Genomic DNA, 16,506 nt, shown 5'->3' on the forward strand with positions numbered 1-16,506 from the left:
CTCTCTAAAAACTCCCAAACATACTCTATCAGATTTAAATCCGGACTCTGCGGCGGTGTATTTATTTGTCTGGGTGTGTAATATAAGAGCCATTCTTTGCCAATTCGTACAATATGCTTACGCTCATTGTCTTTTTGGAAAAATCGCTGCCCAAAACACAAGCATGCTACTGATAGCCTCAAATGCTGTTTCAATATGTTTTTATATTTATTTCGGTCCATAGTACCTTCAATAAAGGTCATCTTTCCCACGCCAGATGCAACTATAGCTCCCCAAGCCGGTCCGCTATCACCTCCGTGCCTGACAGGAGCTATCACAATTTTCACTCTCATATCAGCATTTCGTTTCCTCCACATTTTAGCCCGGCCAACACTTCCAAATATAATATATTGAAATTCAATGATTCAGTGAAGAAAACTTTAGACCAGAAATCCATTTCCTTGTAAACTCAAGCTGAAGACAACGTTTTTTCTGAAATCAGAGGCTTTTCACGTGGTATCCTGCTGAAATATCCGTTATTATTAAGATATCTCTGAAAAGTTTCTGGATGTCTCGACAATATTTTGGATTAATTTCGGAGCACTAAATTTCGGATTTTGGCCGATTTCCCTTAAAATTGGGCTTACACCCATTCTGGACAGCTTCATTAAGGCCGGCGGGCCAATTAAAAGGTCAAAAAAATCGATTTGTTTTTCCTGAAATCAATAGCTTAGATATTCAAGAACATGAGACACAAATTTTCAGAGTTAAATTCCAAGTATTTGCAGAGCTACAGAGCCGAGCGTAGTGCGGCGTCGAGCAACCGTGCGCTTATTGTTGTAGTTTGAAGCGCGTTTTCTCGGCTTTTCATTTTCACGATTTTACCTAATTTATGTATGAACGAGCTATCCATTTCATTCAAAATGCGTTATCTTCAGTATTGTTTTCTCTTCTATGTGAACTAAAAAAAACATCCAAAAACTTTTTTTAAGCGACTTTTTTACCCAGTTGAAGAGTTTTTTTTGTCCTTGAAAAACCACTTTTTTTTCTACCTTCCAAAAAAATTCGAATTTTACGTGTTTCTCCCAATTTTCTTAGTTCACATCGAAGATAATTACATCAAAATTAATAATCTTTTTTTTTTTTGTTTTCAGATGAAAATTGCAAGTTGTATCTTGTACAGAAGTTGGATACTTCAGTGGCAAGGCGCTCTGGGAATCTATTGATAACTCGGCTTGCAATATATTGTTGGAGATTGTACAAATTTTTTTTTTAGTTCAAATATATATTAAACTATCCCCAAAACTTCATTTGGCTAATTGTTTTTTTTCTCATCCTACAACGCTTCGCGAAAACTACTGAATTTAGGACATCTAATTGGCCCGCCGGCCTTAAGCTGCCGGTTCACTTTTTATTTTCATACGAATTATTACATGTAGTTATATATATACTATATGCAATAACAACAACGACTTATCAATTAAAATTTTCTTATAACGGTACTTTACAGCTACTTTTTCAATGTTTGCTTTGCTTGAGTGAACCAAAGAAGATGGATGTACTCGTATGTACACTTTTGTTATACCACTTTTTTGTTGTTTTGTTAATTTTTTTGTTATGAAGCAAGTGAAATAATTTAATTTTTGTATTGGATATGGGAATAGGTTTTCGCTCTCGCAAAAGAGATATCGCTGCTGATACTATTTTTATGTTCGCTCTAGTAATGTACTGGTGATTTGAAGGTGTATGTGTGAGGTCTCGACCGCAGTAGTTGACATTCGTTTGAAGCGTGAAGATACTTTTCTATCTGACGTCAAAAATGTCTACGTTCGTCCCGAAAAAACAGCAATTGCGGGAAGTTATGCTTCATTATTACCTTTTAAAGAACTTTTAAAAGTGCAGCTGAAACGTGTTTTATATTGATCAATATTTACGGCAATCACGTTCCATCAAATACAACTTGGGAAGAGTGGTTTCGACGCTTACAAAGTGGCAATTTCGGCATGTGTGATAAAGAGCGCAAAAGGCCACCGAAAAAAATCGAAGATACTCATCTACAACATTCATAGGATGAGGACACATGTCGAACCCTTCCTGATATGTCTAAATAGTTGGATGTTGACAGATCAAGGGCCGGTAAACGTTTGCACGTGATGGGAATGGTCCAGAAAGCAGGTAACTGGATGCCACATCAATTGAAGAAGAGGGATATCGAGAGACGTTTGGTGACGTGTGCGATCAGAAGGGTGTCATCTCTTATGAACTCCTTAAACCATCTGAAACCATCACTGGTTCATCGTTACCGAGTGCAGCTAATGCGTTTGAATCGAGCTCTCAAAGAAAAGTGGCCGAAATGGGACGGTAGACATGACAAACTGATTTTGCTGCATGACAACGCCAGGCCACACGTTGCTAAATCGGTCCAGAAATATTCAGAGGGACTGAGTTGGGAAATCTTGCTCTATCCGCCGTATTTCCTAGACATTGTACCTTCGGATTTCCATCTATTCCGATCAATGCAGTCAGCTTTTATTGGAGTGCGGTTCACTTCTTACGAGACCATCACAAACTGACTCAATGAATGGATGATGTCGAAAGACCTCGAATTTTTCGTCAGAGGAGTCCGTATGTTGCCTGAAAGATGAAGTAAAGTTGTAGCTTCCAATGGCACATACTTCACATAATATCATGTATTATTTAATTGTTTAAATAATTTGTAAATTTGGCTAAGAAAGGACGGAAACTGATTCCCATACCCAATAAATTTATGAATAAATATTGTATGAATTCCGAAAAAAACTTCATCAACTTTTTTTCAATTATTCTATATCTTCTTGGAAATAAGAAAATATGCTGCTGTATGTAGACTTAAGCCCTTCACTGTATGACTATGTGCCATGTTTTGAGGTCTCTAAATGTAAAAGGAATGAGTGTCTGGATTCATGGGAAATGCATCAGGATTGGTTGCATTCTACATCGAATTCTTCGCTGCAATAAGTAAAATGTAAGTGTTAATGAATCGAATAGCTATAAAATACACCTGCGCTCACATAGTTAAGCCACTTTGAGTCGCAAAATTTCTACAACAAAGCCAATGTAACGCGTTCTGTCAGTAGAATTTGGGAAATTTCATGCTCATCTCTTCTTCTTTATGTTTACAGCTCATACAGAACTCGTGAGTTGATCACGGGCCTTGGCTTAGTCCATAGTTCCTTAGTATTCCCGTGGGAAGCCATATGTTCATTTCTGAAAGACTCAGTGAGTTCCAAGTTTGCTTGTTTATCGAGATCAAAGTACATATTGGAGCTGTGCTGCCGAAGATATAATATTATAAGCATCTTCGACACTTTCAACACATTTCGAGTTAGACGTTACCAATCTTATGGCTTTAATTTGCAGCCTTCAAATCTGCAGGATAATTTTTAAAAAGCATGCCGTGTTAGCTTGCAAGTTTTCGAATATCCGCATTCTACCCCGTAATAAGTATAGCTTCTCCGCCCCTCCGGTGCTATGACATGCTCAGCCACACATTCAGCCATATTAGGCGTCATATAATACTTTGTTATTGACTTTGTTAGAGGTGGCAGTGTTAAAACCTGCCTGTGTAAGTTCCAACAGCTGACGTCAGTTTGTCATAGCAACACTCCTGCGACCACGTAAACAAATCAACAAATACACTCTCTACAGGAAGCACTAAAAGCACAGCAAAATTTTCGCTTCAATTCCTCTCACGTTTAACCAGCTGAGCCAGTTCACAAAGCGTTATGCAAAGCCGTCGCACGTCATGTCGCTCTTCAACGTTTGCAACTGGTGGCACACCCAGTGCTCCGATTTGGAGGAAAACTACGATGTGGCCAGTTTGTTAGTCGCCCGTTTCGGACTCGAGGATAATGAAAAGGATTATTTGGTGGTGGGTTCACATAGCGGCAATTTAAGCATTTTTTATCCACGCTTAGACCAAAATCGACGTGTAGGCGACGAGAATGCTTTCAGACCGACAGATTTGTTGTTGGAAGTGAATCTCAAAAGGCCAATATTGGGCATATACGCAGGACGGTTCAGTGGGTAAGTTGAAATGTTTGCAAAATGCTTAAAGATTTGCTACTTTTATGAACTTTTCCGTTTATGAACTGCTTCAAATTAGTGGCCAATTGGCTGATGAGAAACACAATCAACTAGCTGTGCTGCATCCACGTTCCGTGGCAATCTATAAGCTACAGTCTATTGGTGGTGTCGCTGAGCATGGAGCTCAGTTGCGTTTGCATTTGCTAGCCGATTATAAATTGGAACGTGGCGCATTGGCGTTAACTAAGGGCGCTTTTGGGCGCGTCAAGGGGCGAGAGTTTTTCTGCATTACTCATTTGGATGGCACATTAACCTTTCACGAACAGGATGGAATTTTATATGAATGCCAATTGCCGGGAAATCGTGCACTACCCGTACCGGTGGTCTATTGTGAGAGAACCGATAGTTTTTTCCGCTTCACAGCAGGTTGGAATTTGGAGTGCTTCACGTATGTAAAACTAATGTAAGGGGATTTATGCTGTTTAAATCTTTTTTCCAAAACCATTTTGAACAGCTATCAGGATCTTTCACACTCTTCACTCAATCGTTCGGAGTTCAAGCCCTCCTGGTCAGTTTGTATTGGCGAAGGTATTGTGGATATTTGTGTGGTGCAGACGAAGACGTAAGTATTTTTAATTATATTTCTTTAAATAGAGAAATAATTCTTTCTATTCAAAAGAAATTCAGCCTCGATTATGGTATTAGGCGAACGCAACTTTATTAGCCTAACTGATGATGGATTGGTGGATTTCATACTGAAGCTGGATTATACGCCAAGATGCTTTCATTCGTTTGTTATCGGCTATTACTGGGGTAATATATAAAACATTAATTCATATGTACGTGTGTGTATTAGTGATATATTTATAAGACGTGCCGAAGTGCGCTGGCTACTGATAGAGTTACTCTAGTATCAGGCAAGAAAATGAAAGGCATGTCCGAGAACTCCTCCCGCAAACAGGACACGACATTTGGCTATATTAGAATTTGTGTATAGTCCATATAGACGTTTCTATTTTTTAACTCAAAAACCAATTTTTTCGGTATATTATTGGTTTTTTCGAAAGAGCAAATATCCTCAATATTTGTGGAAGACGGTTTCATTAATGTGGCTGCCTCGGCTTGCTTCGCAGTAGCGCACCCTCTTGATCTAGTGATCTTGTGGATGGTTTTTGGTCTAATCTCATACATGGCTTGCTCGATGTGGCCGAACTGGCGTTTCCAGCGACATTTCCCAAGAAAATGCGCTTCGTCAGAAAATATGATGCGTCTTCTTCGATTTCATTGCACATCCAGATTATTTCTTATAAGTAGAGATTTCTGAGAAGTTTTTTCATAACAGAAATACAATTGGAGTTTTGTCCTTGCTTTCCGCAAGGCAACTGCCATTAGAGAAAACCTTTTCTAGGATTTGGTTATTTACATGCCCACAACGGGTTTCAAGCCCGGGTGTATCGAATAGTACGCATCCATAAACTCATTCCCCTACGATGGCCGCCAGGCATTTCCTAGTGAATTATAATAATAAATAAATGAGACCAAGCAAAGAGCACTAATATCGTTTCTTAATTCTTTGGTGTTATAATAAGTCTACTGCTTTGCAGTAAAAAGATCTTTTAAGACTGTAAAGAGCTGCGTCCAATAAATACATAATTTTCGAAAATATCAACAGGCTTGAAACCAAATGCAGATCCCGAATAGGCAATTATAGCGTAAAGTTCTTATAATATTTTCAAATCCAATTTTCTTTAGAGCTGTGGTGTGATTCTTGGAGTTTTTAAGAAAAGAGAAGGCGCGTGAAGTCTGTGGACTAATAGCACTACAGCATTTGAGCTATACCTGGATATAAATATTTTTACATGTGTAGATTCAATGGCTCGATTATATTTTCCGATAGGACTATGACTGTTTATGATGAATAAATAGTTGACCGGACAGCCTCCTATTTGCGGCTTCTACCATCAAAGAACTTGAGCTTGTGAATATCGTAAGCTCGAAAATGACTTATCGAAATTACAGACGACTAATTTTTTCTTTCCCATATAAATTTTTGAGTAGTGCGGTTGAAGTGACAGTCCTTAGCCAGACTATGCGATCGCTCCTGAACATACCACCGCTTCCAATCTTGATTGAAAGGGAAGCTCGGTCGAGTGCCTTAAGATTAAAAGGTATATCTGAACTTAAAAGTGGGGATATGAAAGGACATTTAAAGATCTTAGAAGACTTCCTACATAGTCCCATTCTTCATAGGGATGATATACTATCACCCAAACCAATACTCTTCAGGAACTTCCAAGTTATAATTAATGAACGCACAGACTGGAGAACTAATTCTATCACTTTCAAACCTGGCTTCCAGCTATGGTTTACTGATGGGTCCAAATTGGAAAATGGTAGAACAGGGGCAGGAATTGATTCCGATGGGACTCCACCCAACAATATTCCAGGCAGAAATAAATACATGCCATTGAAATATGTGTGAGAGAATACCTTAGCAGGAAAATGAGAGGTACTCACATCTACATACTTTCAGATGGCCAAGCGGCTCTAAAAGCTCTTCTATCAACAACTATCACTTCTAAATTGGTAAATGATTGCCTAAACTTTCTCAACACGTTAAGAAACCTCAACATAGTAACACTAGGCTGGATTCCGGGACATGAAGGACGTGAGGGAAATGAAATGGCTGATGACCTTGCAAAACAAGGAGCAAATATGCAACTTACTGGTCCTGAGCCTTTCTGTGGACTCACAAAAGGCCACATTAATGAATTCCTTAGGAAATGGGAAGAAAGAAAATTTGCTGCACACTGGCTAAACTGTGCCGGTCAGCGTCAAGCCAAACTATTCCTAAGCTTCTCTCACTAAGCAGAGCAGATCTGCGTCTTTTAACAGGATATCTTACAGGTCACTGCAGCCTGAGGTATCATCTAAATAATATTGGTCTATCTGCGACCAATGTCTGCCGCTTTTGCGTAATGGACATAGAAAGCTCAGAACATGTGCTTTGTGAATGTCCTGCGTTGGGCAGACAGAGACTTCATCACCTTGGTGGGATCGTAGTATCTCCATGCAATCTTTGGAACAACAAACCCAAAATTGTGCAAAAATTTTTAAAACGCCTAAAACTCTAGGGTTACAAAAATAGGCCTTTCACAACTGATCAGCTCTGGTCGCAGTGCGTAATGGCCTTCTAATAATAATAATAATAATGCGGTCGCCCGCGTGCATTTATACTGGGAAAATAGAACTTATACACAAGTATAAATTGTTCATTTATAACACAAAAAACTATAACCTAAAAATGGATAAAAATAGCTTTAAACTTTTAAATTCACTCTAATTAAAAGTAATGACACATTTTGACATAATGGGATACTGTTAATAACACATGAGCTAAAAAGTCCCGGACCTATCAAAGAAAACATGTTTTCTTGTTAAAAATTAGCTTTATTCATCAACGTAATTTCCATCAAGAACAATGCAATCAATCCACTGCCGCTCTAACATTTCAATACCACTTTTGTGATAACCTCTTCATCCTAGCGAAATTTCTTACCGGCGAGCGTTTTTTTAGGTCTGCAAACAGTCAGTAGTTGCTGGGAGCCAAATCAGTTCAATTGTTTTGAATCTTGATGACACGCTCTAGTTTTTGGCCAACAGTGAGCAAACGCGTCACCCTCTTTGAACAAAGCTTTCTCATAGTCTAATGCTCATGCAATACAAAGCCAAGACGTTCTTTTGATATCTTTACGATGTCAGTTAACTCACGCAACTTCACTTTTCCATCATTCAAGACGATGTTGTGGATTTTTTTGATGTTTTCTAGTGTTACCGCCTTATTTGGATGTTGTGCTGTTGTTGTACATCATCAGTGTCTCTACGGCGACGTTTGAAATCAGCAAATCATCGTTTTATTGTTATTTCTGATGAAGCGTAGTCCACATAATACTTTTCAAGCCATTGCTTCATGTGAATGGTATTTTTTCCCTTCAAAAAGTTGGGTAAAATTAAAACACGAAACTCTTTTCCATCCATTGCTTTGAAAATAACAAAAGTAGCGTCACTCTTAGCACAATAACTTACGAACTAATGAAGGTATGTTGTGCTGTTGTTGTACATCATCAGTGTCTCTACGGCGACGTTTGAAATCAGCAAATCATCGTTTTATTGTTATTTCTGATGAAGCGTAGTCCACATAATACTTTTCAAGCCATTGCTTCATGTGAATGGTATTTTTTCCCTTCAAAAAGTTGGGTAAAATTAAAACACGAAACTCTTTTCCATCCATTGCTTTGAAAATAACAAAAGTAGCGTCACTCTTAGCACAATAACTTACGAACTAATGAAAAATGTCATGGAAATTTAACAGCTGTCTTTTTAAGGTTAGTACTTACTGAAGAACAGGTGAATGGTATAAAACTAGGGTGCGGGACTTTTCAGTCCATGTGTTAGATAGCACTATTTGTTACACAGTTTAATTGAAGCGCTGTGGGGCACTTCTGCACTTCATCACTTTTTTTTTTGCTTGGACTATGGCACTCATACAACACACAACACCGATATGTATAACCCACTTTTTCTTTTCATTTTCACTCAGAGCCCGGTGCACGCTTAATTACCGCTATCGTCTCCGACTCAGGTAAGCTTTTCATCTACGAGGGTGCTAATATTATTTGGGCTTCTCAGTACAAAGATGATGCTCCGGTGGCGATTCAACGTTCCAATTTAAATGGTTTGGCCGGTGGTATTGTTGCGCTCGGTCCCACGGGTCAACTACGTATAGGCTATCTTGGTTCTGAGCCATTTGTCTTCAAAGTACCGTCTGTTAATATGGAAGATATCAGTTTTACACAGGCCCACAAGGAGTTACAACAGTTAGAGGAGGAGATTAAAGCAGCTGTCGATATGACAGATCTAGAAGACATAGATAAACGTGCCGCCGAGGATGTACGCATACAATTCACTATCAACTCTGAGATTAGTGAAGATGCGGATGTGCTTCTATTGGATGTGCCTGCTCATGTGGCTGTTAGGGAGCTGCCCACGTGTACGGGCACATTAAAGTTGAGATGTAAGCTGGAATTGGCTGAGTTGCAGGTCGTTTTCAGCATGGCGGAAGGTGTACGCTGCAGTCAAGATACACTCACCTATGTGGAAATGACAGCGGGACAGGCAGAGACGTTGGAATTGGATTTTTATGTGGATGATCTGTTGCATGTGCACTCGACGCGTGTTGATGTGATTATATCATTCATCAGTAACAAAGTGAGTGGACTGACGAATATTGATTTAAGTAGATTTGATTATCTCTAAAATATTTGGATTTTGTTAGGGTATACCACGCGTATTGCAGCAGTCCGCTTATTTACCGCTTAGCATGTTCTTTAAAGCAAAGCCGCCACAGAAGACTGCTGACATTAAACTGACATACAATATTATATCAAAATCACTTACACCGAAGCTATCCACATTCTTTCCTGAGTTCATAACGCCGGAAAGTGAATCGCAGGCGCTGGGTCTCCTATTGCTTTGTCCTGGTGACGAGAAAAGTGAAGAGGTTGTGACTATAGTTCTGGCAAAGAATTCCAATCGTCTGAGGTTGGTTTATCATAGTACTGCGTTTTAAAACCGTTCAACTGTGTTTCCTGCTAACTTTTTTCAGAATACAATCAGATACGTTGGAGACATTTCCAATGATATTGGAACGCATAATGAAAGCAGCTTTGGAGGATGCGCAAGAAGCCAATGTTTCGAGGGAAAAACGTGTTAAAAATGGGATCAATCCTAAAGTGAAAACGATTATGGCCAACCCCGTACTACCAATCCACTCTATTTTGCATAAGATCGATACACATCGTGAAACACAAGATAACATACGCAAGCAAACGGTAGTAGCCTTAGAAAAAAAAATACAAACGAGTAGATAGGGGGTTTCAATAGGAGTACAACAATTCTATACTTGAATAAAAACGTATGCTTATCTTTTTATGATCTGGCAAAGTCAAATCGCTATACAAAGTTTAAATTTGTGTGATGGCGAAGTTTGCACACGAATTAATAAAAATTACGGGTATACCCATGCTGTGCATCAGATATTCGGGCGAGTTTGCGCTTCAACTTTTTATATGCGTTTTCAGGCTGTCGTAAAAGTGAAGAAATCTACGGTCGGCAAATGGTTTTTATTTGGCTTTGCCAGTGTTTACTAAGTGGCGATTGCTTTTGGAAAAACATTTCGTATCATTTGATGTTTCACGCTTGCAATGGATTTCGAGTCCGGAGCAGCCGAGTCAACATATTAACTATTGAATGTCACTGCGCCTGTAAGGCAACGCACCGGTTAAAGTACCCAGGATACAGAGGCCGCACGCGATAAGTTGTTCCGATGATGTTCACATAAATTGGGAATCTCACAATCTGCACTGAGGCGAATTTTATATAAAGATCTTGGCCTACTCCCTTAAAAGACCAAGTCAATTCAAGAAGTGAAACCTCTTGATCATGTGGATTGTCAAAACTTCATCGATTGAGTCCTACCAATGATATGTTGTGCCCTATTGAAAAGCCCTTTGCACACACACATCTTTTTCTGGATGTCCTTAAGTTTTCCTTCGTTTGTTTGTCGTTTGTTGCTACACTTTTTTCTTCTCTTTTTTTTACAGGTTGAATTGGATATGCTATTACAACAATTTAAGACTCTACAGCGCAAACTTCAGGATCACTCTGAGGATGAATCCAAGGAGACATTAGTTATGCAAATTGAGGAAAATTACGATCATCTGATAGCAGAGGGTGATAAATTAATGGAAATAAGAAGGATAGAAAAAATGTGAGTACAACATACGTACTAGGTTGTTCAATTAGTTTTGCGGTTCGATAAGAAAAAAACAATTGTATGCTTTGAAAGACACTTTTTTATTCAGTTCAGTCTAACTGAACATCAATACACTTGTTCTAAGGAGATTCCAATTTAAGAATTACATCCCAAAGTTAGAATCTGAAATGGCTGCAAAATACGCTTCGACAGCTGTATTGACCTCATCATTTGATGAAAAATGCTTTCCACGCTTGCAATTGTTTAGGTCTGGAGATGGAAGTCGATAGGGGCCAAATCTGTTGAATACGATGTAAGCCGCAACAATTCGGACTCCAATTCATGGATTTTAGCCATTGTCAAAATGCTCTTGTGACACGGTGCATTGTCCTGATGTAAAAGAATTTTTTTCACAAAGGTTCATATGAAGAGTTTACCAACATAACCAAAAAAAATTTGGTCTAGTAGTAATCACCTCCCTTATCGAACCGCACAACTTATTGAACAACCTAGTAATTCTCGAAAAAAACTCGTTTTTGGATTCTGACACTATGCACTTGTTGCGACGCTAGAGTAGTCCATTTCATTGACTCCCTGAATTGCTTCGACTTTTAAAAACTGAGTTTTCAAAATATAAAGATCTAAGCATTGCCTGTTTTGTTGTTTGGGAAACAAAGGAAATTCGTAACGAATTGTGTTCACTAACACTATCAACAGTTTCAGAAATAGCGGCAACCCTAGTGTGTATAACAAATTATTTTAAAATTATTACAATGGCTTAAAATTGAAAGAGTTGTGTATTGAGTTACTATTAAGCTCTTTGAAAAAAATGTTCTATGGTATTACCAAACCTTAAATATAAACGAAAATGCTCGAATTTAACTTTTCAAAAATATTCGGAAAATTATAGTCCGGTTCTAGCTATCGAAAGAGAATCAGAGTTTCTAATTTTTTCGTCCTCTTTTATTTTTTACTAAACACTATCGTCGAAAAAAATCACTTTTAGCGCAGTATTTGAACGATTATTTCTTGAAACTCAAATATGTATCCAGTTTATATTTTCGGAATATTTCTTTCATTATCTTATGTACTCCGATTCGATGTCTGGATTAGAGATTACAAATCGCATGTATTTTTATACCTATGTAGCGAGTCTGCTTTCACCACACTAGAGCTCACTCGTCCGTACTGCCGTGCGCTGTGATTTTTTTCTAAAAAAATGATTCCGAAAATTAATTGTTTCGGTGATAGTGATTTATCACTTTCCGTGTGAGTATAATCAGGAAGTAGGTATAATCTATCTACTTATTCTAAATGTTGCGGTATCTTCGGAAGACGATGGGAGAAACTAAACACATATTTCAACAAATAATCTTTTATCATACCGATTCATAAGTCTGGAAGCAAGTCGGATGCCAAATTCTCTGTAGTATACCTAGGTCTGGTTAGGTTGAAGCGGTTATCCTGTAAGACACACTCAGGCTCATAGCCCATTGTGATGCCGCGGGGGGGGGCTTATCCCTATCTCTTTTAAAACCAGTGTGCGCTTTTAAAAAAGTGTAGAATATTTCTGATTTCTGCAGAACTGAGAGCTTCCAACTCATTAAAAAAATGTTTACCTAAAATAGCAAATCTACGTCTGGATAGAGCAGGACAGTGTCCTCCTCATCCTCATCTAGACAACTTCTACAGAACTCATGTGCTTACACACCCATCCTTTGGATGTGCCTACCTATTAGGCAGTGCCACACTGAAATCAGTGTGCTAAAACTGTGTTTATTTTGGCTTAGCAGAGAATCTGTGCGTTTAGCTTTGAGAGTCGGCCACGATTTCTTCAGGGATGAGTAGCTTACATATTTGTAAGGGTATCCCTATATCATTGTCATTGTCTATGTACTCATCGGTCAATTTGGTGCCGAGTTTCGCTAGTTCATCGGCTCTACAGTTACCCTCAATGTCACGATGGCCATGGGTTGACATGGGTTCCTATGTTAGCTTTAGTTGAAATGACTTAGCCATTTCGTTGTCGACTGTTTTGTGAGGAGTTTTATCGGCGCTTGGCTATCACTGAAAAATTAGATATCATTTCCGGATATCGCATCACACCGTATCAGTGTCGTGACTTTCATTATTGCCATCAGTTCAGCCTGAAAGACACTACAGTAGTCGGGGAGCCCAAAACTGAAGGAGGTCCCCAGATGTTCGGAGTATACACCTCCAACCACCTTGCCCTCGAGCTTTGAGCCGTCTGTGCATACATGAATAGACTCGCCTGTCTTACATCGTCCCGTTCCACTCTTCCCTTGAGGGAAGGAGGGTCGTTAACGCTATAATGGCAAGTATAGGCGGGAGTGCATATTCCATCAGTCCGGAAAGCCCCAAAGTGCCAGCCAGGATGTTACCGTGACCATAATCCGTGTTTGATCACTTACTTAGAGTGTTCAGACTTATTGCTGCACTGCGTGCGTGGAAGGAAGTTTAATGTCGCATATAATGCTTTCGATGATGTGGTTGACATCGCACCGGTTAACAGAACAGATGCTAGTCTTTGAACCTTGTCAAGTTTTTTGATGTTCACACCCTTCTCAAGGGAATTCCATATTACAATACCATACCACTGCTGTGTAGAGCCTAATTTTGTCTTTACATAATTTGAAACAGGCGATGTCATAGTCAACGACTTTTCGAAAGCGTTCAATAGAGTCAAATATAGTATCCTATTTAGAAAGCTGTGTTCAGTTGGTCTTCACCCTAGCTTACCTAGACTTCCATCTGTCAATTCGCTCGTATTAACAATATAAAATCTGATGCCATCAAAGTTACCCCAGGTGTACTTCATGGTAGCCATCTCGGGCCACTAGTGTTCTTAATCTTTGTTAATGATATTCCAGAGGTTTTTGTGACATCGCGTTGTCTAATGTCTGCAGATGACTTGAAAATTTATAGTCGTATAGAGGGTGTAGCTGACTGTATAAGATTTCAAGAGAACCTAACAAGATTGGAAGCTTGGTGTGATGATAACTCCTTATCTCATAATGCCGGTAAATGCCAGCACTTGTCCTGCAGTAGACGCAAAGTTGCGATTGATTTTGATTACAATTTGGACACTATAACCCTCACAAAAATATATGAAAAGAAGGACTTGTTGGACATATTTTTTCATCAAAATGTCGTTTTCTAAGCATATAGACTTTATGATTGCAAATTCTAGATCTATGCTCGGCTTTATAGTAAGGAATTCAAAGGTGTTCCAGGACCTTTCTATGCTGGAGAAATTGTATTTTTCTCTTGTTAGATCAAACCTGGAATATTACAGCACTAACTGGAACCCTTAAGAATTGAGAAGGTTTAGAAACGGTTCACTAGATGTTCCATTCATTCCCTTCATTGGCCTTGTAGTTTGCGTACATATAAAAATAGATGCCTTTTGTTAGATTAGCATTGTCAACATTAGCAATGCGAAGCAGAGTTTCATTGGTGATGTTTATAAGGGACATAGCCACGAATCATATCAAATATCACTACTTACTGCAGCTAATACTTTTTAATTTTCCTACTCGTAGCTTTGGACTCAGCAATATGATCCATTTACAATACCTATTTACAATACCAATTCGTCGCAAAGAATTTTGTAAAGATTTTGATATATTGTCTAACTCAGGAGAAACTTTCAACTCAAAACTTAATCTGGAGATACACTTTTTGAATTGTGACTAATGCATCTCACCATATTTCTTACCATATATTAGATTTAAGCTTTAGTATTGAAAATCTATTTGAGTTGTACTTGATGAAAGAGTGAATAGATAAATAAATTCCTAGAATCAGCTTACGTCAGCTTTGCGATCTGGTAGCTGATGCCATCAGGTTACCTTGTAAGACAGAGAATATGTGTACCACTAATTGGAACTCCTTCTTGTCTCTTATAGCCAACGTTGTGACCTTACTTGCGCGATTTCCACAGCCACTTCACTTATCAGCGCGCTACGCATGGAGGAGAAATTGGTAAATGTTATTTGTGCGGTACTTTGTACTCCGATCGAAGATTGGACGGAATTGGTAAGTTATACAATACTTTTACTCATTACAAATTAACCAATATTAAAGTGATACTCTAACTTTGCCTTCGGTCTATTTTATAGAGTTGGGAGGAGTCAATGTCACCCGGCATCGATATGCTCTATCATTATGGCCCCTTAAATCGGGTCAAGAATAATAGCGAGGGCATAAATGCGATCGAAACAAATGTGACGCATGCAAATTTCGACTATAATCGATTTAGGCGTCACATACTCTCCATATTGGAACGCATACAACGTATCGCTGCCACAACGGAGGCGACAACTGAAGAAACGCCCGTGGCTAAGGTAGACGAACGACAGAGAGAGAAAGAAGTCGATATCAGTGGTCTCAGTGAGCTGCTTGAAGTGATTCCCAGCGAACAAAAGTCCAATTTTGCCAAATCACGTTTGGTCAGGCGTAGCACATTGGAGGCGGTGGAGGATGACGATGAAGAAGAGTATGATGAGGAAGATTTGCGTAAAGTTGGCTATAGAAAGGAGTATGGTGACAAACAGCATAAGACGGGCGAGAATTCCGAGTGGGTGAATGAGAATTATGAGTTGCCCTCGTCGGAGGAGTTATTCAGCGATTTGGGCATTTGGTGGTAGAGAGTGGCATGACGTTGTTTGTGTGTGTGTAGCCATATGTGTTTTAATATTTAGAATCTAATGTTCTTTTTTATTTCGGTTATTAATACTGCTATTTAATATACGGCCGAAATTGTTATGACGCTTTCGACAGTAAAATTTTATTATTTCACTTAAACTGCTCACAATTTACGATCATCTGAAGATACAAACAGTGGATGCTTGTTCATTTGCATAATAATTATTAGTTTATCAAAATTGTTCTTTTCACACTTCTAATGCAAAACGTGTCTTACTGGATGGTTTCTTTTAATAAAAAAATTACAAATTCTTATAAAAATCAGTGCTCAATGTTTTTCAATAATTTTTGCTTTCATAGAGTCACTCTTCCGATAGGTTTTGGAATACTAGCTCTTCCAAATGGCCACTGGCCCTAAAGTTGCTTATCCTGTCTAGCCAATTTGGCAGCACATTCGCCTATTTCCGCAATAGCGCAAACAATTTTGTGAAAAGTCTTTCAAAAGTGACGCCTACATGTCAGTAATGAATAATTCCTAGACGTTGCCGTTTTTTTATGCCATCTTTGACATTTGTCAAGTAGGAAGGTGTACCATTTTACCCGATAGAACAACGCATTAAAATTATTGAAACTTATTATGAAAATGATCGATCTTTGAGGACAACATTTCGCAAAATTCCTGATTTTTTTTAAGGAAATAATCCTCCGAATGAGTCCACCATTCACAGGTTGGTAAAAAAATGTCCAGAAATTGATTCTGTCGAAGATAGAAAAAGGACTGATAGATCAGCGACCAAAAACAGGACGTTCCGTCGGTAATATTGCAGCTGTAGAGCAAAGTGTTGATGAATAACCTTGAATTTCGATATCTCGACGTTCTCAACAATTAGGCATTTAAGAATCGAAGGCGATTATTTGGCGGATTTTACCTGAAAGTCGCTATCAATTAGTACAGAAGAAATATGGCTGAATTTAAACGT

The 16,506-nt window shown here is 38.7% G+C and overlaps 1 protein-coding gene across 1 annotated transcript; it reads left to right on the forward strand.

Moving 5' to 3' along the window:
* Window positions 1-3,696: 3,696 nt before the first annotated feature.
* On the forward strand, window positions 3,697-15,641 carry LOC128867511 (protein PTHB1). The gene is made up of 10 exons (XM_054108778.1): window positions 3,697-4,044; window positions 4,124-4,492; window positions 4,559-4,666; window positions 4,724-4,857; window positions 8,645-9,312; window positions 9,380-9,645; window positions 9,710-9,935; window positions 10,707-10,873; window positions 14,788-14,917; window positions 15,001-15,641. The coding sequence occupies exons 1-10, from the start codon at window positions 3,764-3,766 to the stop codon at window positions 15,526-15,528; spliced, it is 2,877 nt and encodes a 958-aa protein (XP_053964753.1). The 5' UTR covers window positions 3,697-3,763; the 3' UTR covers window positions 15,529-15,641.
* Window positions 15,642-16,506: the final 865 nt, after the last annotated feature.

This window comes from Anastrepha ludens, chromosome 6 (assembly GCF_028408465.1).
Source record: "Anastrepha ludens isolate Willacy chromosome 6, idAnaLude1.1, whole genome shotgun sequence".
NCBI classification, from domain to species: domain Eukaryota; kingdom Metazoa; phylum Arthropoda; class Insecta; order Diptera; family Tephritidae; genus Anastrepha; species Anastrepha ludens.

Coding starts and splice junctions, on each gene's coding strand:
- LOC128867511 (XM_054108778.1), top strand. CDS start 3,764: ATGTCGCTCTTCAACGTTTGCAACTGGTGGCACACCCAGTGCTCCGAT. Junction 4,493..4,558: donor TGGAATTTGGAGTGCTTCAC/GTATGTAAAACT, acceptor CATTTTGAACAG/CTATCAGGATCTTTCACACT. Junction 4,858..8,644: donor TGTTATCGGCTATTACTGGG/GTAATATATAAA, acceptor ATTTTCACTCAG/AGCCCGGTGCACGCTTAATT.